The 27506-nt window shown below is 50.7% G+C and overlaps 1 protein-coding gene across 8 annotated transcripts in view; it reads right to left on the bottom strand.

The window, feature by feature from the left end:
• PPFIA1 (PTPRF interacting protein alpha 1) overlaps nucleotides 1-18307 on the bottom strand; it is a 92194-nt gene extending 73887 nt beyond the window's left edge. For 4 of the 8 annotated variants that reach the window (XM_066252282.1, XM_066252280.1, XM_066252283.1 and 1 more), the window contains exons 1-2: nucleotides 18091-18305; nucleotides 16489-16752 (exon numbers count right to left, since the gene is read on the bottom strand). In XM_066252282.1, the coding sequence (XP_066108379.1) occupies nucleotides 16489-16752 (264 nt within the window). In that variant the 5' untranslated portion in view covers nucleotides 18091-18305. Of the gene's footprint in view, nucleotides 1-16488; nucleotides 16753-18090 lie in introns of all 8 variants that reach the window. The other 4 variants (XM_066252277.1, XM_066252279.1, XM_066252281.1 and 1 more) reach the window with 2 other exon arrangements.
• Between the last annotated feature and the right edge of the window lie 9199 nt (nucleotides 18308-27506).

Below are 27506 nucleotides of genomic sequence, written 5' to 3'. Positions count from 1 at the left end.
CGGACAACCTGCACGGACAACCTGCACGGACAACCTGCCCGGACAACCTGCCCGGACAACCTGCCCGGACAACCTGCCCGGACAACCTGCCCGGACAACCTGCACGGACAACCTGCACGGACAACCTGCACGGACAACCTGCCCGGACAACCTGCCCGGACAACCTGCACGGACAACCTGCCCGGACAACCTGCACGGACAACCTGCACGGACAACCTGCCCGGACAACCTGCACGGACAACCTGCCCGGACAACCTGCCCGGACAACCTGCCCGGACAACCTGCACGGACAACCTGCACGGACAACCTGCCCGGACAACCTGCACGGACAACCTGCCCGGACAACCTGCCCGGACAACCTGCACGGACGGCTCTCCTGGCCAGGCACCCCTGGGCCAGGGGACCCCTGGGGGGAGGGAGGTGGGGGAATTCACCTGAGCACAGATATGAGGACGCACATCTGCACGCCTGCTTTTAAGCTAGTCACTGCACTCAGCCGGCCTGTTTGAGGCGGACAGCACTTACTGTTTTCTGTAGAACGCCTTCCGCTAGGGCGAAGGAGGGAACGCCAGGGCGCAGCCGGCTCCCTTCAGTGCGCGCGGCGGGGGACACAGCTGAGCCAAGGGACAGTGAGTGGCGTCCTGTGAGCTCCTTCAACCCTTCGCAGCAACTAGATTTCACGCTTGGTCTCAAATTAAAGCTCTTTATGTATGTTTTTAAAATATTTTATTTATTGGTTTTAGATAAAGAGGAGAGAGAGGGAGAGAAAGAGAGAGAGAGAGAGAAAGAGAGAAAGGGTGGGGGCAGGAACGGGAAGCATCCATTTGTAGTAGTTGCTTCTTGTATGTGCCTTGACCAGGCAAGCTCAGGGTTCCCAACAGGCGACCTCAGCGTTCCAGGTCGATGCTCTATCCACTGGGCCACCACAGGTCAGGCTCTTTATGTATTTAAATTTTTTTTAAATTTATTGATATATAGAGGGGAGGGGAGGGAGAGGGAGAGAGGAGGAGGAAGAAGGAGAGGGGGAGAGGGGACAGAGAGCATGGACGTGCTGCTCCATTTACTACGCACACTGGCTGATTCCCGTGCGTGCCCTGACTGCAACCTCGGTGTGTGGACGACACCTGAACCAACCGAGCGGCCTGGAGGAAGCCCTTCATATTATAATTTGCATGAAAATCAGCCCCACAACAGGCTACCCAAATTAACAGACTATTCACCATCGCCTGCTCCTGCCACTGCTGGTCCTGTCTGAGGGCACACAGGCTGCCGAGACCAGGCCTGCCACTCGCAGCGTCCCCGTCCACTATCCTCAGGGTGCAGGGGAGGGCCTGCCCAGCTGCTGCTGCTGCTGCTGCTGCACTTTTAGCACCCCGGCCTTCACGACCTGAGCTGAGGGAGGAGGGGGACTCGTGCGCCTTTGGGCCTTGATTTCCCTGGGCGAGAGCTGCCCCCGTCCCTGTCCTCCGGCACGCAGCCCTCTGCTGGCCACATCGGCCCGGTCGGGGCCAGGGTGGCGGAAGCTGGCCCTGCGGGGACTGCCGACTGGGGCACTCTTGTTCCTGTCACATTTCTTCTGAATTCTCTCTGATCACTTTTTGTCTAAAACCTCTTCCTCCTCAGGGGCCAGCCCGCCCCACCATGCGGCTCAGGGGCAGGGCCTGGCGGACTCGCACTGCGGGCGCCACGCAGGCCTCTACCAGGGTCTCGGTGCAGACCAGGTCACGGTCGGAGGCAATGCAGACGGCATCAATAACCTTTGTTTTCTCTCTCTCCCCTTCTTCTCCCTCTCTCAAATCAATAAAAACAAACAATTTTTTAAATCCTCGTTTTGCGTGGACAACGCTCCGAGCCCCAGGAGAAGCTGCCCGGCCTGGCCTCACGGCTGGGGACGGCTCCTGCCTCCCGGCACGCGGCCCTGGTGGCTGCGGCTGGGCCGATCGCAGTCCGGCTGCAGGGTGTCCGGCTCGGACTTCACGTCCCGTGGTGGGGGAGTTCGTGCCAGCTGTCCCGGGAGATCCCGCGGCCTGGTGCCGGCTGCAGAGAGCTGCCCTCGCCCTTCACAGCGCCTGAAGAATTCAGGAGCTCAGGGGCTCAGAAACATTGACTAGCCTCAAGTAGAACTTCTAACTTTTACATTCATGACTCAACAACTTCAGCACACCACTGTATGAAATCAACTTTTATATTACCATTGGCCAAGGTTTAAAACTACAGAGGCAGCAGGGATAATTAGCCGTTTGCAAAGCAGAAAAACTTGGAAATGAAAAGATATGCTCCAAGCTCCCACATTTATTTTCAGAGCAAAATGAAATTTCCTTCTCAGAATAAGAATGAGACCCTGAGCGCCAGGGTAAGGACTCCATGGTAGACCTTCCCTGCCAAGAGAACCACAGTCCAAGCCTGTGGACGTCAGCCAAGACCTTACTTCTAGCTACAGGGGAAAAAACCTACAAAGTGGAAACATTTCGTCCGGGTCTCTAAATTAGCATTAACGGTGCAACCAACCTCCCTGCCTAGACTTCGTTTCTGAGAGTGAGGGGCACCATCGCTGACTGCTTTGGGGCAACTGGCAAAAGCCAGGGCTGTCTGGTGTCAATGCGGACACGTGGTCACCCCACCTACAAGAGGCAGGTGGCAGGGAGGGGCGGGGCAAGGCTTCTGAGAATGTCTAGTTCTACAGTTCTGACTTCTGAGTCATATAAACGCTTTATGTATTTGGGGGGAAAAAAACTCCAAAAGAAAAATACAAATCCTAAAGTTAAGAATAAACAAAAACAAATGAACCTAACTTTATCAAATTTTGTGTGGTTATGTTACGTCACATTGCTTTAAAGCCCTTTATTCTAACTACCCTTGACCCTTGACTCCAATGCAGAGGTTTAGATGCACTGACCCCTCCCAGTCAAAAATCTGCATATAGCCCTGGCCGGTTGGCTCAGTGGTAGAGCGTCGGCCTGGCGTGTAGAAGTCCCGGGTTCGATTCCCGGCCAGGGCACACAGGAGAAGCGCCCATCTGCTTCTCCACCCCTCCCCCTCTCCTTCCTCTCTGTCTCTCTCTTCCCCTCCCGCAGCCGAGGTTCCATTGGAGCAAAGATGGCCCAGGCGCTGGGGATGGCTCCTTGGCCTCTGCCCCAGGCGCTAAAGTGGCTCTGATCGCGGCAGAGCGACGCCCCGGAGGGGCAGAGCATTGCCCCCTGGTGGGCAGAGCGTTGCCCCCTGGTGGGCGTGCCGGGTGGATCCCAGTTGGGCGCATGCGGGAGTCTGTCTGACTGTCTCTCCCCGTTTCTAGCTTCAGAAAAATACAAAAAAAAAATCTGCATATAACCCCCCCTTTTTTTGGAGAGAGAGAGAGAGAGAGAGAGAGAGAGAGAGAGGGAGAGAGAGAGAGGGAGAGAGAGAGGGAGAGGGAGAGGGAGAGAGAGAGGGAGAGGGAGAGAGAGGGAGAGGGAGAGAGAGAGACAAGACAGGCAGGCAGGAAGGCAGACAAGAAGCATGAACTCTTAGTTGTAGCGTTTTAGTTGTTCACTGCTTCTCACATGTGTCTTGACCAGGGGGCTCCAGCTGAGCCAGTGACCCCTTGCTCAAGCCAGCAACCTTTGGCTTCAAGCCAGTGACCTCTGGGCTAAAGCCAGCGACCATGGGGTCATGTCTATAATCCCACGCTCAAGCTAGCGACCTCAGGTCTTTAAACCTGGAACCCCAGTGTCCCAGGTCAATGGTCTATCCACTGACCTGGTCTGGCTGCATATAACTTTTGACTCACCAAAAACTTATTACTCATAGCCTACTCCTGAGCAGAGAAATCTTACTGATAACAGAAAGTCAATTAACACAGTTTGTACATGACATTATATACTGTATTCTTACAATAAAGTACGCTAGAAAAAAGGAAATGTTATTTAAAAAAATATAAGGAAGGCCCTGGCCGGTTGGCTCAGAGGTAGAGCGTTGGCCCAGCGTGTGGAAGTCCCAGGTTCGATTCCCAGCCAGGGCACACAGGAGAGGCGCCCATCTGCTTCTCAACCCTTCCCCCTCTCCTTCCTCTCTGTCTCTCTCTTCTCCTCCCGCAGCCAAGGCTCCATTGGAGCAAAGTTGGTCTGGGCACTGAGGATGGCTCCACGGCCTCCCCTGAGGCGCTAGAATGGCTCTGGTCACAACAGAGCAACACTCCAGATGGGCAGAGCATCGCCCCCTGGTGGGCGTGCCGGGTGGATCCCGGTCAGGCGCATGAGGGAGTCTGACTGCCTCCCCGCTGACTGCCTCCCTGCTTCTCACTTCAAGAGGAAAAAGAACCCATAAGGAAGATAAAATACACTTATAGCACTGTATTTATTACTGAAATAACTGCATGTATGTGGACCTGCCCAGTTCAAACCTGTGTTGCTCAAGGATCAACTTGCATATGTTCTTAAGATACACTTATTCTAAGATCTAAAAGAATTGCAAAATAATTCCGAAACTGTGCAGAAGATGCTCAGAAGAATTACAAGTATAAGGTACTAACACTCTGAGAGTATTTTACACATATCACAGGATAAAGGAAGTCATGCTAGTATCATTTGAAATCAAAACTGTCACTATGAGACGAGGAACCTAAATGAAGGGGTGACTTTAATTTGTGAAGGAACTGCCTGGTTATGAATGCTCTGTCTAGCCCCGTCCCCAGACACTGATTTCTAAACATCAGCGCCCCCCCCCCTCAAAGGAGCCAGGCTCCTCGGAGGAGCCGTTTCGGTTCTGAGGCAGGAAGAACACAAAGTGGGTCTGGGACAGTTTTTGTGCCAGAACACAATGGCACATTCAAAGACTAACAGGGCCTTGGCCTAGGACCCAGGAGCCAAGCCGAGGGGGACAACGTGGACACCCAAGGAGCAATGACGACAACTGGCCATGATGCACTGACACTCCACATCCAGATGTGCACACTGCACACCCAGATGTGCACAGCAACTGAGAGGGGAGAACAGACAGGGACGCTCTCCACGCGGGAGTCTCCCTCACACACCAGGATGGCCTGACAGCTCTCGGACGATGGACGCGTCTGCCTCTGCCATGCCACCCGGGAGCACAGAACTGGAGCCCGGAATGGCACACTCTCCCAGAGGAACGTCACGAGGAGGGAGCTCTGTCTCATGCAGACAACTGAAGGTGCTGACACAGGGAGACGAGGCAGGAGTGCTTTCAGAGGGTGGCAAGCTGTGCAGAGATGCAAACGGGCCAGTGCTACTCCAAATGTCTCAAAAACCAAAAGCAATGGAAACAAGCACAGTCTCCTAAGCGGGGCCTGCAAGTCCAGCTATGAAAAAGCAGTCAGTACGGCCGCTGGGAGGGGCGCTAGCTCAACCCCAGGCTATCACGGGACCTAGCGCAGGGAGGGCACCTTCAGCTGCCTTGGCCTCATCCTGGGGGGGAGGCCCTACTTCGCGACACACATGGGCTCAGTGCGTGCCTGGCGGCTTCCTGAGCAAGTGCAGAGGACTGGCCTGCAGCAGAGCGCTGTCCCAACGGGTCATGGCTCGCCGGAGCTCCCACCTCGGCCCCCGGCTGCCAGACAGTCCGTGCTGGGGGCTGTGCTGTCCAAGGCTCAGGAGCGCCCCTCCGGATCCTCTGTCTCCCTGGCACCCGAGCCCCCAGCCCCATCCACTTCCCTTTCCAACCCGTCCAGCACACCGGATACTGCTACCGGCTTCCCGGGACCGCTGCCGTGACACCAACACATCTGGCGCAGGCGGGCTTATTTCTCACTGCCTTGTGATTCCGAGGCCTTACTTGTTAGGGCGTCTGCGTCCTCTATGCTCTCGTCTCAGGGATCAGCGCACTCTGCAGGAGACACGGGTGAGATCCGGGCTCCCACCCAACACTCAACCTGAACGATCTGTTTTCTCAGTTTGATATACCAGAATTCTCTGAGTGAGATGTCTTTTATTTTTGGTGGGGTGTTTTTTTTAAAGATCTCTTAAAAATCTCATTTGTTGACCTGGCCAGTTGGCTCTGTGGTAGAGTGTTGGCCCGGCATGTGGAAGTCCTGGGTTCGATTCCTGTCCAGGACACACAGGAGAAGCACTCACCTGCTTCTCCACCCTTCCCCCTCTCCTTTCTCTCTCTCTCTCTCTCTCTCTCTCTTCTCCTCCCGCATCCAAGGCTCCATTGGAGCAAAGTTGGCCTGGGCGCTGAGGATGGCTCCATGGTCTCTGCCTCAGGAGCTAGAATGGCTCCAGCCACAACAGAGCAATGCCCCAGATGGGCAGAGCATCGCCCCCTGGTGGGCATGCCAGGTGGATCCTGGTGCATGCAGGAGTCTGTCTGACTGCCTTCCTGCTTCTAACTTCGGAAATTAAAAAAAAAAACCCACAAAAACAACAAAATCTCATTTGTTGCTTTCAAACAAACTTGATCTAAGTAACATACACAGAATACTGCATGCCCGTCGGAACGCATCATTTTCAAGTACCCAAGGAATAGTTCACAAAAATGAACATAGGCTGGGCCATCAGGCAAGCTGAACACACCTTGCAGGACTGAAATAATGTGGAGTCTATTTAGGTATTGCAGTGCACTGACAATTTATGTCCCCCCAAAATGCATCACTTCCAAGGTGATGGTATGAGGAGGAAGAAACTTTGGGAGGTGGTTAGGTCAAGAGTGGACAGAGCTCCTTTGCCCCTGCCACCAAGCGAGGACAGTGAGAAGCCAGCCGTCTGTGAACCAGGAAGCAGGCCTTCACCCAACATCAAATCTACTGCACTAGATCTTGGAATTCCCAGCCTCCAGAACTATGAGAAATAATGTCTGTGGTTTATAAGACAGCTAGTCTATGGTATTTTGGTACAGTAGCTCTCAAAAAACTAAGACTGGTATCTTCATGAAATTAAACTAGAAATCAACACAAAGATAACTAGAAAATCCCCCAAACATTGGATGTTAAATGATACACCTTCTATAAACTTTATGACTAAAAAAAGATACTACAATAAAAAATATTTTAAATATGTTTTAACTAAAATAATAAAAATTTGGCTTATTAGAACTTGTGGAATGCATCTAAAGGTGTACTTTGAGGAAAACTTATAGCCTTAAATACACAAATTAGAAAAGAAGAAAGGCTAAAAACATCAATTAAACATTTATCTCAAAACACTAGAAAAAAGAACAGCAAACCAAACAAAGTAAATGGAAGGTAAAAATAATTAATGAAATAGAAAGCAAATATCAAATAGGAAAATACCAATAAAGCTAAAAGTTGGTTCTTTGAACAGACTCATACAATTGATAAACCCCTAGCAAGACTTATTGATAAGACAAAGAAACAAAGCCCTGGCTGGGTATTTTAGTTAGCTAGGGCATCTTCCCAATACACCAAGATTATAGCTTCGATCCCATCAGGGAGCATGCAAGAAACAACAAATTAATGCATAAATGGGTGGGTACAAATCAGTGTTTCTCTCTCTCTCTATCTCTCTTCCCCTTCCTCTCTCTAAAACCAATAAATAAAATTTTTAAAAAATTTTAAAAGACAAAGCACAAATGAACAATATCAAGTAATTTTAAAGGAGACATTAGGGCAGATCCTGCCGATTATAAGGATTATTACGAGCCACTTCACACTGACTGAAAAGTTTGAGTGGCCTGAACAAATTCCTAGGGGAAAAAAAACGCCTTCCTAAGTAGACAAAAGAACAGAAAAATTAGAAAAATCCTATTTCCATGTAAAAAAGAAAAACAAAAACTGAATCTGAAATTAAACTCCTCACAAAGAAAATCCTACACCAGCTTCTTACAAAAATCTAAGGAAGAAAAACACCAGTCTTACAGGAACTCTTCTGGGAATCAACAAGGAACACTTTCTACCTTGTTTTATGAGACCAGCATAATCCTGATACTAAAGCCAACAAACAGAATGTACACTATGGATAAAGCATTGAAATCTAAAACATGTGAAGATATTTAGTATCAGAGGCATTCAATGCAGAAAAATGTTGGATGCATTTATGATTTATGGATCCATAAAGAGTTTCAGTCAATTATAATTCATTTGCTATGCTACACTGATTTTTTTGTTTGATTCATTACAAGATGTTTCTTACATTTTTATAAGGTTTTCTTTTCTTTTTTTTTTTTTAAGTGAGAGATGGGGAGGCAGAGAGACAGACTCCAGCATGCGCCCTAACCAGGATCCACCCAAGAGGCCCCCTAAGGGCCGATGCTCTGCCCATCTGGGGCTGTTGCTCTGTTGCTTGGTAACTAACCTATTTTATTTTAGCACCTGAGGCGGAGGCCATGGTGCCATCCTCAGTGTCTGGGCCAGTTTGCTCCAACTGAGCCTTGGCTGCAGGAGGGCAAGAGAGAGAGAGAAGGAAAAGGGGGAGGGGTGGAGAAGTAGATGGGTGCTTCTCCTGTGTGCCCTGGCCGGGAATGGAACTCGGCACTTCCACACGCCAGGTCGATGGCCAGGCTACAATGAGATTTCAATGGCTATATAACAAAGAATTTTGAGACTAGAAATTGTTTTTTTAAAAATTAATTTAGTTTCTATTTAATTACAATAGAGGTATAAAAATGTATTGAGCAAGTAGATAATATAGATGAACTGAAACATGAATACTACTCTGAACTTCATTGGGCTTTCACACGTTCATTTCTCTTTAATTGTAACTAACTGAGCACTATTTGCCTGACCAGGTGGTGGTGCAGTGAACAGAGTGTCAAACCGGGACATGGAGGGCCCAGGTTAGAAACACTAAGGTCACTGGTTTGAGCACGGGCTCACCAGCTTGAGCAGGGCGGAGGGGGGGGTGTCACTGGCTTGAGCCCAAGGTCGCTGGCTTGAGCAAGGGGTCACTCGTTCTGCTGTATCCCTCGGTCAAGGCACATATGAGAAAGCAGTCAATGAACAAGCAATCAACGAACAACTAAGATGCCGCACTGAAGAATCAACGCTTCTCATCTCTCTCTTTTCCTGTCTGTCTGTCCCGATCTGTCCCTCTCTTTGACTCTCTCTGTCTCTGTCAAAAAAAACCAAAAAACCCCATCACCACTCATTGTCAAGCTGGAAACACTTTCAACAAGGACAATTCAAAAAAGTAAGATCAGGCCCTGGCTGGTTGGCTCAGTGGTAGAGCGTCGGCCTGGCGTGCAGGAGTCCCGGGTTCGATTCCCAGCCAGAGCACACAGAAGAAGCGCCCATCTGCTTCTCCACCCCTCCCCCTCTCCTTCCTCTCTCTCTCTCTCTCTCTCTCTCTTCCCCTCCCGCAGCCAAGGCTCCATTGGAGCAAGGTTGGCCCGGGCGCTGAGGATGGCTCCATGGCCTCTGCCTCAGGCGCTAGAATGGCTCTGGTTGCGGCAGAGCAACGCCCCAGATGGACGGAGCATTGCCCCCTGGTGGGCATGCCGGGTGGATCCCGGTTGGGCGCATGCAGGAGTCTATCTGACTGCCTCCCCGTTTCCAGCTTCAGAAAAACACAAAAAGGAAAAAAAAACAAACAACAAAAAACCCCCAAACAAACAACAATAAAAAAAAATAAGATCACAGACCAACCTCTCATGAATACAGATATAATACTCAAAAAAAATAAAATAAAACAACAATAATCCAGAGAAAGAATAATACAATGAGATCAGGTTGGGACTATTCTAGAATTACAAATTATTTTTAGACGAGTTCAACCACCACATACAAGAAAATCACTTGATAAAAACTGATGGTCACCAGACTGGGGGAGGAGGGATCTGAGTGGAAAAGGGGGAGGGGTTAAGATGTACAAACTGCCGGCTATAAAAACAGACATAAAGCAGAGCACAGGGAACACAGTCAATAAACTGTGAAAACTATGCATAGTGCCAGGCAGATCAAGATTTATGGGGGAACATCACTTTGTAACTTAGATAAATACCTAACTACTATGTACACCTGAAACTAATAATACTAAACGTCAACTGTAATTGAAACTATTTCTAAATTTTTTAAAAAAAGCATTTAATTATGCTTTTAAAAACTCTTAGCAGGCCCTGGCCAGTTGGCTCAGTGGTAGAGCGTGGCCTGGCGTGCAGAAGTCCCGGGTTCGATTCCCAACCAGGGCACAGAGGAGAAACGCCCATCTGCTTCTCCACCCCTCCCCCTCTCCTTCCTCTCTGTCTCTCTCTTCCCCTCCCTCAGCCGAGGCTCCATTGGAGCAAAGATGGCCCAGGCGCTGGGGATGGCTCCTTGGCCTCTGCCCCAGGCGCTAGACTGGCTCTGGTCGCAACAGAGTGACGCCCCAGAGGGGCAGAGTATTGCCCCCTAGTGGGCAGAGCATCGCCCCCTGGTGGGCGTGCCGGGTGGATCCCGTTCGGGCGCATGCGGGAGTCTGACTGTCTCTCCCCGTTTCCAGCTTCAGAAAAATACAAAAAATAAAAATAAAAAAATCTTAGCAACACAATCCCATGGTCATTGGCTCAGCTTGCTGCCCCTCCCACACAGGTCAAGGCACATATGAGAAAGCAATCAATAAACAACTAAAGTGACGCAACTATGAGCTGATACTTCTCATCTCTCTCCCTTCCTGTCGGTCTTTCTAAAATAAATAAATAAATAAATAAATAAATAAATAAGGATCTGGTTGGGTGGCTCAGTGGATAGAGCACCAGCCAGTACATGGACGTCTCGGGTTTGATTCCCAGTCAGGGCACACAGGAGAAGCGACCATCTGTTTTTCTTCCCCTCCTTCTCCTCCTTTCTCTCTCTCCTCCCTTCTCTCAGCCAGTGGCTTGATTGGTTCAAGTGTTGGACATGGGTGCTGAGGATATTTCAGTTGGTCCCAGTGTCAGCCTTAGGCACTAAAAATAGCTCAGTTGTTTTGACCATCATCCCCAGACAGGGGTTGCTGGGTGGATCCCAGTTGGAGTCCATGTGAGAGTCTGTCCCACTATCTCCCCTTCTCTCACTTAAAAAGTAAATAAAAATAAAAATAAAATAAACAAGTAAAAATAAAAAACTCCTAGCAAACTAAGAATAGAGACTTTTCATATTTTGATATAAAAATATCTACCAGCCTGACCAGGCAGTAGCACAGTGGACAGAGCGTAGGACTGGGATGCAGAGGACCCAGATTTGAAACCCTGAAGTCGCTGGCGTGGGTGTGAGGTTGCTGGCTTGAGCAAGGGGTCACTCACCCTGCTGTAGCCCCTGGTCAAGGCACAAATGAAAAAGCAATCAATGAACAACTAAGGAGCTGCAATGAAGAACTGATGCTTCTCATCTCTCTCCCTTCCTGTCTGTCTGTCCCTATCTGTCCCTCTTTCTCTGTCTCTGTCACAAAAAACAAAAAATCTACAAAAAAGTTACATCAAATATCACACCTGATAGTGAAATACTGAACACTTTCCCTGGGATATTGGGAACAACACAAAATAAACCATTGTCTTCACTTCCATTCAACACTATGCTGGAGATCCTAGCCAGCACAGTAAGACAAGAAAAAGAAAAATGGTTATAGCATTGGAGAAGAAAAAAAAAGTGTCACATACAGACAAAATTGTGTATACATAGAAAATATAAGAATTATTATTAGACAAAAACAGATGTAGCAGGAGAATACACAAAAATAAATTCCATCTCTATACACCAGTTAAGACACGATTATGTAATTTGTAAAGATATCATTTTAATGGCATCAGAAATATCAAATATCAATGAATAAATTAAACATGTATTTAAACATGTATAGGAAACTGTAAAATACTGAGACAAATTAAAGGTCTAAACAAACAGAAGGCCATACGGTGTTCATGGCTGACAAACCGGCATTTTTTAAAAAGCTGCCACTACTCCCCACACTGGTCCACAGGTTAAATGTAACCACACTGAAAATCCAGCACATTTTCTGGGGACTGCCAAGCAGGTCCTAAAATCCATCTGAAAATACAAAGGGTCGAGACCAGCCTGGCAATCGTGAATCAGAGCAGAGCCGGAGGACTTAGATGACCAGACAGTGAGACGGACTAAACCTACAGTAATTCGGACAGGGTGGCATTTGTGCAAAGACAACAAAAAGATCGAGGACACAGGGGAGCCCAGGAGCCGACCCACACATTGACAGTCACTTGATTTACAACTGAGACGACTCCACAGTGCACTGGGGAAGGGGGTCTTCTGAATAAAATTATGTGGCGTCAACTGGATATCCATATATTTGGGGAGGAGGGAAGACATTGTGGCCCCTGCCTCACACCCTAAGCCATAGTCAATTTCCGACGGGTTATAGATGTAAATGTGACAGATAAAATAAGATTTCCTGGGAAAATGTCTTCATGAACTTCACATCTTTGAGTGAGCAAAGAGCAACAATGGGGCTGCGTTAAAACAGAACTTCTGCAGCACCCATCTGCTTCTCCACCCCTCCCCCTCTCCTTCCTCTCTTCCCCTCCCACAGCCAAGGTTCCATTGGAGCAAAGTTGGCCTGGGCCCTGAGGATGGCTCCATGTCCTCCGCCTCAGGTGCTAGAATGGCTACGGCTGCAATGGAGCTATGCCCCAGATGGGCAGAGCATGGCCCCCTGGTGGGCATGATCCCGGTTGGACGCATGCAGGAGTCTGACTGCTTCCCTGCTTCTAACTTCGGAAAATACAAAAAACAAAACACAAAAAACAACAAAATCTCATTTGTTGCTTTCAAACGAACTTGATCTAAGTGATGTAACTTTGGAAAACAAAAAACAAATAAAAAAACCCAGAACTTCTGCTTATTTGAAGACGCCACTGAGAGAGCAGAGAGGCGTGCATGCGTGCACACACACACACACACACACAGGCAACAGTAGATCTGCCAGGCGTATACGCACTCAACATGGACAAAGAACTACTTCAAGTCTGTAAGAAACAAAACAGACAACCCAGTCGAAGAACTGGTAGGAGAAGATTACCTCGGAAGAGAAGAGACCACAAGGCTCATCAACACTCGCGGGGCAGCTCTGCCCCTGCAGGGTGACTGGCGGTCGGGGAGCAGTGGGGTCACAGAAGTGCCCACTCTAGGCACCATCCACCGAGGCTGGTGGAACACGCACCGTCTCTCGGCAATGCCGCTCCCTTGCACACACCCAATAGGAACGTGTACCTATCTGCCCCCAGAACACAAGCAAGGGTGTTCAGGGCAGCGTTTGCAAAAGCCAGAAGCCACCCAGGTACCCAGGGACAGCAGAGAGAACGAGTTCATACATTCACTCATACACCGGCTTACTAGACAGCACAGGACAATGAACAAAGCTACACGAGACAATAAGGATGGACCCCACAAACATAATGCTGAATGAAAGAAGCAAAGACTAAAAAATGCATGGCATTTTATTCATGTAAAGTGGGGTACGTGCCAAAGGAATCAACAGCGAAGTCCAGACTACAGTTAGCTTCCGAGAACAGCTACTGGGAGAGGCAGGCCTTCCATGTTCTATTTCTTGATCTAGGTGGCATTTACGAGTGTGTTCACTTTGTGAAAAATTCCCCGAGATGTACACATACGATTTGTGAGTTTTCCTGATGAGTGTTACGATGAAACTTTTGAAGTATAGTGATATACTTCGGTTTTCGTTGATAATCTGTCTGAAAACAATTGGCGAAATCCGAAACTGATGAAAACGGAGGCAGTTATTTCCATATGAATCAATGTAATACTATTAATTCATTCTAAACACTCCAAAATACATACCAAAAACATTTTTATAGAGAATAAATGTAGTGTTTAAGACTAAAAACAATAAGAAGTTAACAAATGAACAGCCTGACCAGGTGGTGGCGCAGTGGATAGAGCGTCAGACTGGGATGTGGAGGACCCAGGTTTGAAACCTAAGGTCGCCAGCTTGACCATGGGCTCATCTGGCTTGAGCAAGGGGTCACTCTATCAGATGTAGCCCCCCCCCCCCACCCAATCAAGGCACATATGAAAAAGCAATCAATGAACAACTAAGGTGCCGCAATGAGGAGTTGATGCTTCTCCTCTCTCTCCCTTCCTGTCTGTCCCTATCTGTCCCTCTCTCTGTCTCTCTGTCAAAAAAAAAAAAAAAAAAAAAAGAATAAATGAACATTTAACGTGGCATTTACCTTTCTGAAGACTCTTCTTGGCATATGGAAGATGGCGAGGAGGGGAGGGAGAGGTGCAGATACTGTATACGCAGCAATCACACGTAATTGTAGTATTAGCACTCTCAATCAATATAAAAAGCACAGAAACACTGGAAAGCAATGGAATTGTTTGGCTAGACATGCAGGGTGGTGCTCACACGAGAAACAACATCACACTGAGCAGGAAAACGCATGGGTCGCCCTTTGTTTTTGCAAAATTAGCAGCAAGGTTACATGGGCACACTGATGTAATCGAGGCAATAGACGAAAACCGAGACAAAATTTTCGCAGAAAAAAAGCCATAAAAACTGAAACCGACGATAACCGAAGTCAACGAAAACCTAGGCATTACTGTATATAAGATTTTCTTTTTTTTTTTTTTCTTTTTTTTTCTGAAGTTGGAAATGCGGAGGCAGTCAGACAGACTCCAGCATGCGCCCGACCAGGATCCACCTGGCACACACACCAGGGGGCAATGCTCTGCCCATCTGGGGTGTCGCTCTGTCACGACCAGAGCCACTCTAGCACCTGAGGCAGAGGCCAAGGAGCCATCCTCAGCTCCTGGGCCAACTTTGCTCCAATGGAGCCTTGGCTGCGAGAGGGGAAGCGAGAGACAGAGAGGAAGGAGAGGGGGAGGGTGGAGAAGCAGATGGGCGCTTCTCCTGTGTGCCCTGGCCGGGAATCGAACCCGGGACTCCTGCACGCCAGGCCAACGCTCTACCACTGAGCCAACTGGCCAGGGTCTATATACGATTTCTTGCCTACCTTATGTGCCAGGAACACACATGCACTGGTGTGTCACATCTGCCTCCTATCTGGTTACACTTTGACCACCGAACACGAGACAAATGCCAGGAAAAGGAGGCGTCTGGAAACCGTTTACTTAATGGTTCCTGTGTTTCTGAAATGCAGGACTCAGGTGCTCAGGTGGTGAGGCGAGCAGGTGACATCACCACATTGTCTGCTCAACGAGGCATTTCCAGGTTACCACACCGGGCACAGCTAGAGACAACTCACTGTGCTACTTACTGCCTCAGCCTCCGGTGTGACAGCCTCCGCGCCCCAGGCAACACTGCACAAAACTCCTGTCCCCTCCCAGTTCTGTCCTGGGCTCCTTCTCTCAAAAAACCACCTCATCAAACGTGTACTGGACAAACACTTCATGTGTACATGAAATTACGTTAAACACATTCACAAAAACAAAACAAAACAAAAAGCCCCAGATACAATTGAAAAGGCTTACAAATACGCTAAAGTCCCAGCAGAACTTAATTTGAAACAATCCCTTTAAGCTTTTGATCATAAAGTCTGACCTGAACAAACTCAGTACTTGAGAAGATCGAAATGAGAAAAAATCTTAATGATTCTCTAATCCAAGAAGAGGGAACGTATCCCACGCATGTTAAAGTATTGCTGCTAAAAAAGAAATCTGAATGTTTGGCTTATCAATCTTTCAGGAGAGCAGACTGAGGCCAAGAAACGCATTAGGGCTAGTCATGACTCATTCACTAATTTAGCACTGCGGCCCATCGTGAGGGTACGGACGTCTGCTGCTTCAGGCCCCCTGAAAGCGCCATCCGGGCCGCTGCGATGAATAATAGGGCACCCAGACAGCTCACAGACCCCCAAGCGGCCTTCCTACCCCCCAGGCGCTGTGCCTTTACCTGACATTCCAGCTGACAGCTCTCCCTTCCCCTACCACGAAACCCTCAGTCGGCACCACCAGAAAAGGCACGGGAAACACCGGTCCACAGGTAATACACTTAGGTTAACAAGGGCGGTGTGACTCCAACCTTTACAATTCTCATCTGCCAAGCGGAAAGTTCCAAAGGAACCTATGTCCAGTCTTCTATTCCCTAAAGCAAATTTCATTTAAAACAAACAAAAAAACAGGTGTTCTGATAAAGCTGGACCATAGATGTCTTTTTCCTGTAAAATCAACCCTATCTGTCATTCAGTTGCGTCAGGAAATTGGAAATACATACGTGACACAACCCATGGAAAATACACATTTAGCAAGAAACGGCTGAAGCAGGTCAGAGAGTACTGCGCAGGGCAGGGCTGCTGCCCCCTTTCCAACAACTCTGGAGCACGAATCCCGCACCAGGCAGCCCCTTCCGCTGCCCCGGAGACAGGAGAGTGAGGAGCTGTTTGTTTCCACGTGACTTTCCAGGCGCACCAGGATCTGTTCTTCCCAAGAAGTCTAATCCTCACGAACTTGATCTATATCTAACTTACAAATACCAGAACACCAGTTCACAAATGGTTACGCAAAATAACTCATCTAAAAATACCAACTCCATCAAGATGACACCATAGGGGAAAAAAAAAAAAAAAAAAAGAGCCAGCCTTCGGTGGAAAGTAATCCAGAGAGCTGCAGGAGAGAAGCCACCCTACCTGGGGAAGGGCGGTGTTCAGCTGCCGCTGCAAGGAGTCCCTCTCGTGACCGACCTCGTGTAACTTCCCCTGGGTTAACGCCAGCGTTTCCTGAGTCTCTCTCAGCGTGTCCAGGAGACGGTCCCTCTCCTCCAGCATGGACACCATCAGCTGCTCGAAGTGGGAATCCGCGTCCGGCTGCGAAGGGGAGCTGGACCCATGGCTCCCACTTCCTCCGGGGGGGCCTTCTGCTTCGCTGATGGTTGGCATCACCTCGCACATCATCTTCAGAGAAAAGACCCAGACCGCAGTCATTCAGCGGGAAATAAAGGCTCTCATCTCACAAATCTGCATCTTTACAGCGATCTGTGGTCAATGGACGAGAGAGGCTTGGCCGCCTCATTCTCAGACCTGACTGCCACGGCTCTGAACATAATACACTGGGAAAACATACAGCATTGCAAATCCCAAAAACCGCAAGAAAAAGGCACTGACTGATAGCAATCCAGGGCACAGGGGTAGAGCCCCAAGACTACCTCGCGCATGAAGCACAAACCCGTGCTATTTCATCTGCAAAGCTGTACTTTCTAGATGTCCAAAAACAAGTGTGCTTCTGTAACCTATTTTTTTTTTTTCCTGTTTCCCGGTGGGGGTTGGGTTGGGGGGTGGGGTGGGGCGAAAGCCGAAGCATACGCCACACTTCGGGGGGGAAAAAAGCACAGAAGGCGCATACAAGCCAGTAAAACTGACAAGTACAAAATCCATCAGGCATCTTCCAGGAATGTGTGCCGTCAGCTCCCGGGGAAGGACTGGCGGCTCCCTGAATTCTTGGGCTGCGCGTTTGGGGCTCAAAGGGCCTGGATTCCTCAAGGGCCGGGAGAGGTGTGTTGTTGTTTTTTGGGGGGTTTTTTGCAAAAGGCTGCAATGGTTGGCCCGACACATCTAACTGACGTTCAGTGCACAGACCAAACCGGGAAAGAAAAAAAAAAGGAAAAAAATTCCACCATGGAAATAAAGAGAGCAGCAGGTCGACCCAGCGGGGGGACCGCTAGGAAGGAAGAGGGAAAGGTGAGATGACGACGACGGACGGGAGGCTGCGGAGCGTCTCAAATACAACGCCGCGGCCGCGGGGGAGCGGGGCCGGGCTGCCGGCGGCACTCGGGACTCGCGGACCGCCGAGCAGGGAGCTGCGCGCGAGACCGCGCCCCCGACCGCGATCGATCGCGACCTCGACCCGCTCCCACCGGCGGCAGGTGCGGCAGAGCCCCCGGACCCACAACCAGGAGCCCCAGGCTGGGTCGGGGCTGCTTCTTGTGGCCACAGGTGTCCGCCGTCCGCCCGCGCTAGGCGCGGGGGACACCGGGCAGCGGGAGTCCGGGAAGGGCGGCGCGCGGTGCCAAGAGCTCGTCCGTGCCCGCGGGCGCGTCGTCCCGGGTCCCGCCGGGGCTCCCCCCCACGGGCGCCCGCGGGGCTCTCCCGACCGGCCCCCCGCGCTGCGGGCCTCGCCCCCCCCTCGCCCTGCGCCCCGGAGCGCGCCCGCTCCCCCCACCTCACCGCACCCCGAGTCTGCCATGAATGGGCGCAGCTCCGCCCCGCGCCTGCCTCAGTTTCCCGCTCCCTTACCTTGCTCGCTGGCTGGAGCGGGCGAGGAGGCTCCGCGGCGGCTCGTGGGCGGCCGCTCGCTCCGGGCGAGCTCGGGGCCCGACGAAGGCAGCCCGCGCCCGCGTCCGCCCCGCGCCCGCGCCCCCCCCCGGGCCCGCCGCCCCAGTCACTAAGGCCGGCCCGCGGCCGGACACTGGCGGAGCACAGGAGGAGCGGGCCCGGCTGCGCGTCGCCGGCGTCAACGTGCCCGACGTCGGGCGCGTCGGCGTAGCGTCAGCGCCGAGCGCCGCCGGCCCATCCCGCCTTCGGGAGGGGCGTCGGGGAGTGAGGGGGGGGGTGTAGAACCGTGGCGGCCGAGTGCGCAAGCGCCGCCTCCTCAGGTGGGGCGGTCTGCGCCTCCCGGTCGCCGATTGGCTGGACGGTACCGTAGCCCCGCCCCTACGGGGCCCCGCCCAGGTGGGAGTCGCCTCCACTGAGCCGTGGCTGGGTTCTCGGGTGCTGGTGTCCCGACAGCATCCTCCACCTCCGGGGCTGTCCCCAAATCCTCCGACAGCGTGAGGTCGCCAGAGTCGTTCTTGAGCGTCTACTCTGCATCAGGTTCTGAGCCAGACACTTCCCCACGTCCCGTCTCCACACCTGGCAGGAGGGCGCGCACGGGCGGAAGTCACCTGCTGGCAGCGGGTCGGGAGCCCGCGGTGTCGCCTGCGGAGCTGGCTCGGAACCGATCCTTACAGGACTCGGAAGGACGCGGTTTCCACGCAAGACCCATGGACCTCGCTTTACCTGCTGTGTTGCGGGAGGCAGAGATGGGCAGCGTTTGAAGTGGAGGCCCCCGGGCGCTGTGTCGAGAACGCAGGCTTTGGAGCCGGGCGCGTCGGGTTCAGCTCCCAGCAGATACTTCTTGCCGTGTGCGCTTGAGCCTCCCAGGGGAACCCCTCCGATTCAGAACGCCCCCAGGGCTTATATAAGAAGTAGAACATAATGCCAAATGCAGCCAGTGGAGAACCTGGCTGGGGGAGGCGCTCTGCGAATGGTGGTCATTTTTTCCGTCTCGAACATTTTTATCCTTATTCATATTCATATTTTATTCTTACTCAAACCCTTTTAAACCACTAGCCTTGGGCCAAGTCCCGTGCCGGATCCTGCAGGGACAGATATGAATAAATACACCTTTAATACGTGCAAGCAGATGTCCCCACGCTCCCCCACCTCTGGGTTTGATGCCAGGAGCACGAACTTTTCATGAGCTAGATTGTCAGGGCGTTGTTGCCAGCCGCCACACGCCACTGCCTGGCTTTCGGTTGTGAGGCAGCCAGAAGCCCCTGAATTAACAAAGTCTAATAAAGAAGGCTGAAAGGGGGCCAGGGAACCCCACCAGGGCTGATTCCTTGATTCCCCTTTGTGAGCTTACCAAGAACGGGTGCTACTTCTGATTGGCTTCCTTAACTCCCAGAGTTCAGGACCACGCTATTTTTTTTTTTTCATGTATATATCCCTTCATTCAGGAAATAGTTATTGAGTGATTACACATAAATATGAATTGGCGCCTTGAAGACAGGAAAGTTTCCAGCCCATGTACCAGCTTAATTCATGTACCTCGCACGTACATGAATTCATCCAGCCCATATCCGCACCACGCTCATCAAGCACCTGTCTCCTAAGAAATGAGCAAAATACCCGAGTTTAGTTTAATGTGGTGAAATGTTCATTCATGTCATGGATATTTGTAGGGCTCTATGAGCCGGGCGTGGCCTACAGGTTGGGAACACATTGCTAAGACCCCTCACCACCACCCGGGTTCACGGCCCCGAAGGGAGAAGAGGAACAGACTATCGCAATATCCGTAGTGTAAACACTGTGTGAGTGGTGCTGTGGGACCACGGAGGAAGGAGGGACCAACTCTCCAGCTGGCATCATGGGGAGACTTCACAGAGGAGGTCACACCTGAGCTGGGTCTCGAAGGATGAGCCGTTTCCCAAGCAGAGAAGGGAGAAGCCCCTTGCATACGGCTCCAGGAAGGGAGATCCCAGATGTCACTCATTTTTTTCATTCATTCCTTTTATTCCCCCAGATTGCAAAATCAGTAAGAGGAAATTGTAAACAACCTACATGGCTAACAACAACAACAACAAAAAGATTGGTTAAATCATTGCCCTTCCAAATAACAGGAGGCTTGGTGACATTCCTAGTAACATTCCGATAACTATCTCATCACAGGCAAAATTCCACATTCTGTTTGCAGTGGTAGTTACAAGACTATGCATGTTCGTCAGAACTCACACAGCTGTACATTAATATGTAAAGTTTGCCCTAATTTTTAAAAGTGGGAAAAAACCTTTTTAAAAAAAGAACGCAAGTTACAAAGTATATAGAGGAGGTGCCCAAATTCGAAAAAGAAAGCACTTGTGTTTAGATGAAGTATGTATGATGTACAATTTATCTTGCACACGATAAGCCAGTGTTCCTCATGCTACGTCAAAAGGTGTCTGCAGACCCCCAAAGCTGGGGACTAAATCCCTTGACCAGTGCCGGCCCACCAAGGTACTGGCCCCTGGTGCCCACTGAGGGTCTCAGCTGTCTCCCTCAGCCGCCCTGTCTGAAATGCGCCCATTGTCCCAGCAAAATGCCCGGGCAGGGAGTCCCCAGCTCTGAGAGCATCTCAGCCTCCCACACAGGGGTGAAGATGGCTGTCCCCTTGACCTATATAATTAAATATTAAAAGCAAGTCATAAGCTTCCTGCAACTTGCTTTTCCGGACTTCATTGAGTTCATCAGATAAAAACGCCCAGTTATTGTAGTGATAAGAGCCCACAGGCAGTTCCGACTCTCAGGGAACAGGGCCCTCCTCTCTTAACTTTGACCTAGGGCGAGGTGTGTAACCCATACTAAACCTCAATCTCCTCATCTGTCAGACGGAGATAATGAAGACTAACTAGCACTCTGGGACGCTGAAATGAGAGGTGGTCACCTGGCCCTATCCCTCCTTCATCCCCCCACTGGCTCCCTGCCTGGCCCATCCCTTTCTTTGAAAGTCACATTCACACAGTAGTTATCAAAGTAGAGGCTGGAGCCAGGTGGCCTGATTCAAATCGTGGCTCTGCTTCTGTTCACCAAGGCTGTGTACTCTTAGATAAGTAGGTTGACCTCCCGGGGCCTCAGTTCCCTCATTCCTAAAGCGAAGATCATAGGACCCCCTCGCCCGTTGACTGTGAGGGTTAAGTGAGTAGGGAAGAGCTATCTACAGTGGTAGAGCCCACTCATCACCAGCAGCAGTCCCTTTGATTTGGGCCATGCCCATCCCCCTGGAGAGACTCAGGATTGCCTCATACTCTTTGCTTCTAGTAGTCTGGGTAAGAGGGCCTGGGGTCCTGCTCTCATCTCTGCCACATGAGGGACAGTGTGCAGGGTCTTCCGGGGCTTTGCTCTATAAGAGAGAGCAGTGTGTGTGTGTGTAGTGGGGGGAAGCCCTGTGGCCTCTGCTCTTTTCTTCCTATTTGCAACCGCTGGAAGCTGTGACAGTCATCTTGAGGCCACAGGGAGAGAGACACAACCGACCATGCTTCCAGGCAGGAAAGTTACGTTTTTCCAATCCCAAAGAGCACGGAACATCAGTCAAGAAATTGGGGAAAAAGGAAAAGTACGTATTGTAATCCCGTAATACTTATACAAAAAGATAAGCGTAGTGATTATACTTTCATATTTACTGACTGTATTCCCTATGCTGTCCTTTATACCCCGCCCTGCGAGGAGACGACCTCCAGACCCAGAGGAAGGAGCAGAGGGACAGGACGCAGAGTCGGGGACGTAGACAGACAGACAGACAGACGAGACGTGGCCCCTGCAAGGAGACGACCTCCAGACCCAGAGGAAGGAGCAGAGGGACAGGACGCAGAGTCGGGGACGTAGACAGACAGACAGACGAGACATGGCCCCTGCGAGGAGACGACCTCCAGACCCAGAGGAAGGAGCAGAGGGACAGGACGCAGAGTCGGGGACGTAGACAGACAGACAGACAGACGAGACGTGGCCCCTGAGAGGAGACGACCTCCAGACCCAGAGGAAGGAGCAGAGGGACAGGACGCAGAGTCGGGGGCCTAGACAGACAGACAGACGAGACGTGGCCCCTGCGAGGAGACGACCTCCAGACCCAGAGGAAGGAGCAGAGGGACAGGACGCAGACTCTGTTTCGTAACTATGTGGAATTATCTTTAAAATTTCTAAGCCAGTGGTCCCCAACCTTTTTTGGGCCATGGACTGGTTTAATGTCAGAAAATATTTTCACGGACCAGCCTTTAGGGTGGGTCGGATAAATGTATCATGTGACAGAGACAAGCGTCAAGAGTGAGTCTTAGACGGATGTAACAGAGGGAATCTGGTCATTTAAAAAGATAAAACATCGTTCAGACTTAAATATAAATAAAATGGAAATAATGTAAGTTATTTATTCTTTCTCTGCGGACCGGTACCAAATGGCCCACGGACTGGTTACCGGTCCGTGGCCTGGGGGGTTGGGGACCACTGTTCTAAACGATTCTTATTTTGCATGTATCTGTTACCATTCTTTGGAGAATTAAACTTAACAACCAACATGAAGAGGTGACAGGTTGGAAGGAACCCACTGATCAAGTCAAAAGCGAGGGCGGGAAAGGCTGTCCCCTGGAGCTGAATGAAGGATGAGGTGACACTTCGGGAACTGGGAGGGAAGCAGGTGGGACAGCGCCGGCCACCACGGGACCGGCCTTGCTTTTCTGCAGCATGCTGGATGGGCCTGCTCGCAGCCCTGCCCCTGCCAACGGTGAGTCATCCTTGCACATAGGATACATAGTAAGGCGTTTTCAAGGGTGGTAATGCTTCATACCGGCCCTGTGAGTGGCGTGCTGAGGAACAAGCAAAGCGCTCCAACTGGCCGCTCCGGCATGTGCGGGGCAGTTAGGCTTTGCTAACATCTCTAACACATTACCTTACGCGAATCCCTCTCGGTAATACTGGCTGGCATTTCCTGATGTTTGACTACTCACTGGAGGCTACAGTGTTTGGGGAAGCAGATGAAATAGCTTCATCATTAAAAAAGCAACTTTGGGCCCTGGCCGGTTGGCTCAGTGGTAGAGCGTCAGCCTGGTGTGCAGAAGTCCTGGGTTTAATTCCCGGCCAGGGCACACAGGAGAAACACCCATCTGCTTCTCCACCCCTCCCCCTCTCCTTCCTCTCTGTCTCTCTCTTCCCCTCCCACAGCCAAGGCTCCATTGGAACAAAGTTGGCCCGGGCGCTGAGGATGGCTCTGTGGCCTCTGCCTCAGGCACTAGAATGGCTCCAGTTGCAACAAAGCAACGCCCAGATGGGCAGAGCATCGCCCCCTGGTGGGCATGCCGGGTGGATTCCAGTCAGGTGCATGCAGGAGTGAGTCTGTCTGCCTTCCTGTTTCTCACTTCAGAAAAATACAAAACAAAACAAAACAAACAAACAAAAACCCGTACTCCTATTGCCCAACTCCTATGGATGGACATACTCCTAGAAAATCTGACCAACATTAATGCCAAATGAAATGTTTCTACATTTGGAAGATATGTCATGAAACAAAGGCTCAAGATGATTGGATAGGGAAATTAATCTTTTCAATAATATTATATATTTGTGGAATTTCTTTAAATTTTTTAAATGCGGCCCTGGCCGGTTGGCTCAGTGGTAGAGCGTCGGCCTGGTGTGCAGAAGTCCCGGGTTTGATTCCCGGCCAGGGCACACAGGAGAAGCGCCCATCTGCTTCACCCCTCCCCCTCTCCTTCCTCTCTGTCTCTCTCTTCCCCTCCCGCAGCCGAGGCTCCATTGGAGCAAAGATGGCCCGGGTGCTGGGGATGGCTCCTTGGCCTCTGCCCAGGCGCTAGAGTGGCTCTGGTCACGACGCGTCGCCCCCTGGTGGGCAGAGCGTCGCCCCCTGGTGGGCGTGCCGGGTGGATCCCGGTCGGGTGCATGCGGGAGTCTGTCTGACTGTCTATTCCCGTTTCCAGCTTCAGAAAAATACAAAAAATAAAATAAAATAAAAATAAAAAAATAAAATTTTAAAATGTTTTTCTTAATTTATTGATTTTAGAGAGAAAGAGAGGGAGAGAAACGTCGATGTGCTCTTCCACTTATTTATGCATCTCATTGGTTAACTCTCGTCTGTCTGTGCCCTGACCTGGAAACTTGGTGTGTCGGGACGGCTCCCTAACCAACTGACCAACCTGGCCAGGACCTGAAATGATGTTTATTCAGCATTTATTCTCTCTTTTATTCTCTCTTGTAATGTTTTCTATTATCAAGTATCTATATCCACCGGAGGATATATTATGGTCATCTATATTCATGTTATTTATTTATTTATTTATTTATTTCTTTTACAGCAACAGAGAGAGAGAGAGAGTCAGAGAGAGGGATAGACAGGCAGGAATGGAGAGATGAGAAGCATCAATCATTAGTTTTTCATTGCGCGTTGCAACACCTTAGTTGTTCATTGATTGCTTTCTCATATGTGCCTTGACCGCGGGCCTTTAGCAGACCGAGTAACCCCTTGCTTGAGCCGGCAACCTTGAGCTCAAGCTGGTGAGCTTTTTGCTCAAACCAGATGAGCCCGCGCTCAAGCTGGCAAGCTCGGGGTCTCGAACCTGGGTCTTCTGCATCCCAGTCCGACGCTTTACCCACTGCGCCACCACCTGGTCAGGCTTCACATGTTATTAAAACATGTAATATCATCAAGATATATTGGTTTATAATAAGAAGCCATGTGCTTACTTTTTTTTTAATAGAGAACGTCTGAACTTGCTTATTATGGTCATGCGTTTTTAAAAGCATGCAAACACAGTGTTCTGAAAAACACTGAACAATTAAGGTTCGGGGTATTCTGGTGTCTCGTTCCCGGGTCTCAGAGATTAGTATCTGCTAGGAACTCGGAGCCCATGGTTGCTGGCGTGCTGACGGAAGAAGGTCATGGTGAGCGGCCGTGCCAGCCAGCACCCGCCCCCACACCAGGCTCGCTGAGTGAACCGTCAACGAGTGTGTTGTCTGAGCACCTGCAGTTGAACCATCTTAGGCACTGAGGCCACGGCAGTTCCACCAGGAAAGTCTTTTTCTTTCTCTCTGAGACATCCTTAAAGTCACTTTAACTGTCACGGATGATAGAACTGTTAGATGTTGCCATTTTTCTACATGTATACGATGAACATTTTCATCTAGTTTTTCTTTCTTTTTCTTTTTTAGGTGAGAGGAGGGGAGATAGTGAGGCAGACTCCCACATGCACCCCGACTGGGCTCCACCTGGCAGCCCCTATCTGGGGCCGACGCTCGGATCAATTGAGCCACTGGCTGTGGGAAGGGAAGAGGGAGAGAAGGGGGAGAGAAGCAGATGGTCGCTTCTCCTGTGTGCCCTGACCTCATTTTACCTTAACCACCTCTTTAAAAACTCTGTCTCCAAATGTGGTCACGTTTAGAGTTGCTGGTGGTTAGGACTCCAACCTGTGACCTTCAGGGACCGAGTTCAGCCCGTTGCAGCCTCCCTCAGTGTCCTTGGCTAGCTGCAACGCAGATACACCAGCATCTTCCCCTTCAATGTCAACTTTTTCCCACAGTTCCATTTGCAAGGTGTGACCATGGAATAGAGTCTAAGCTGGACTGGTGGGGTGAGTTCACAGCATACATTTTACCTCAATGAAAGACTTCAAAATAATCTTTTTTTTTTTTCTTCATTTTTCTGAAGCTGGAAACAGGAAGAGACAGTCAGACAGACTCCCGCATGCGCCCGACCGGGATCCACCGGGCACACCCACCAGGGGCAACGCTCTGCCCACCAGGGGGTGATGCTCTGCCCATCCTGGGCGTCGCCATGTTGCGACCAGAGCCACTCTAGCACCTGAGGCAGAGGCCACAGAGCCATCCCCAGCGCCCGGGCCATCTTTGCTCCAATGGAGCCTTGGCTGCGGGAGGGGAAGAGAGAGACAGAGAGGAAAGCGCGGCGGAGGGGTGGAGAAGCAAATGGGCGCTTCTCCTGTGTGCCCTGGCCGGGAATCGAACCCGGGTCCTCCGCACGCTAGGCCGACGCTCTACCGCTGCAAAATAATCTTTTTAATTGATTGATTTTAGAGAGACACAGGAAGGGAGGAGAGAGGGGGAGGCATTCATTTGCTGTTCCACTTAGTTGTGTGTTCATCGGTTACTTCCTATACCCGCCCTGACCAGGGATCGTCCCGCAACCTTGGCTCTAACCTTGCTTTAAAAAAGAATCTGAAAACACTGGAGCTGGGAGTCAATTCTCACATCTCCATATTTTGAGGCAGTCAGACAGACTCCCGCATGCGCCCAACCGGGATCCACCCGGCATGCCCACCAGGGGGCAATGCTCTGCCCATCTGGGGCATTGCTCCACTGCAACCAGAGCCACTCTAGCACCTGAGGCAGAGGCCACAGAGCCATCCTCAGCGCCAGGGCCAACTTTGCTCCAATGGAGCCTTGGCTGTGGGAGGGGAAGAGAGAGACAGAGGAAGGAGAGGAGGAGGGGTAGAGAAGAAGATGGGCACTTCTCCTGTGTGCCCTGGCCGGGAATCAAACCCAGGACTCCTGCACGCCAGGCCGACGCTCTACCACTGAGCCAACCGGCCAGGGCTTTTTTTTTTAAGCTATTTTTTTATTCATTTTTTGAGAGGAGAGGGAGGGAGAGACAGGAGAGAGAGAAGGGGGAAGAGCTGGAAGCATTAACTCCTATATATGCCTTGACCAGGCAAGCCCAGGGTTTTGAACCGGCGACCTCAGCATTTCCAGGTCGATGCTTTATCCACTGCGCCACCACAGGTCAGGCCAGGGCTTTTTTTAAAGTGAGAGGAGGGGAGATAGTGAGACAGGCTCCTGCATGCACCCTGTACGGATCCACCTGGCAACCCTGTCTGGGGCCAACACTCAGACCAACCAAGCTATCCTCAGCACCTGAGGCCCATGCTCAAACTACTCGAGCCACTGACTGTGGGAGCAGAAGAGAGAGAGAAGGAGGGGGAGATGGAGAGGGAGAGAAGCAGATGGCTACTTCTCATGTGTGCCCTGACTGGGGATCAAACCCGGGATGTCTGCATATCAGGCCAATGCTCTATCCACTGAGCCAACTGGCCAGGGTCAAAGCTCTTTTTTTTTTTTTTTTTTTTTTTTTTTTACAGAGAAAGAGTCAGAGAGAGGGATAGACAGGGACAGACAGACAGGAACAGAGAGATGAGAAGCATCAATCATTAGTTTTTCGTTGCACGTTGCAACACCTTAATTGTTCATTGATTGCTTTCTCATATGTGCCTTGACCGCGGGCCTTCAGCAGACTGAGTAACCCCTTGCTGGAGCCAGCGACCTTGGGCTCAAGCTGGTGAGCTTTTTCCTCAAACCAGATGAGCCTTCGCTCAAGCTGGTGACCTCGGGGTCTCGAACCTGGGTTT

Source organism: Saccopteryx bilineata, chromosome 1, assembly GCF_036850765.1.
Source record: "Saccopteryx bilineata isolate mSacBil1 chromosome 1, mSacBil1_pri_phased_curated, whole genome shotgun sequence".
Classification (NCBI taxonomy): Eukaryota; Metazoa; Chordata; class Mammalia; order Chiroptera; family Emballonuridae; genus Saccopteryx; species Saccopteryx bilineata.
This window is presented reverse-complemented; position numbering and strand designations above follow the sequence as displayed.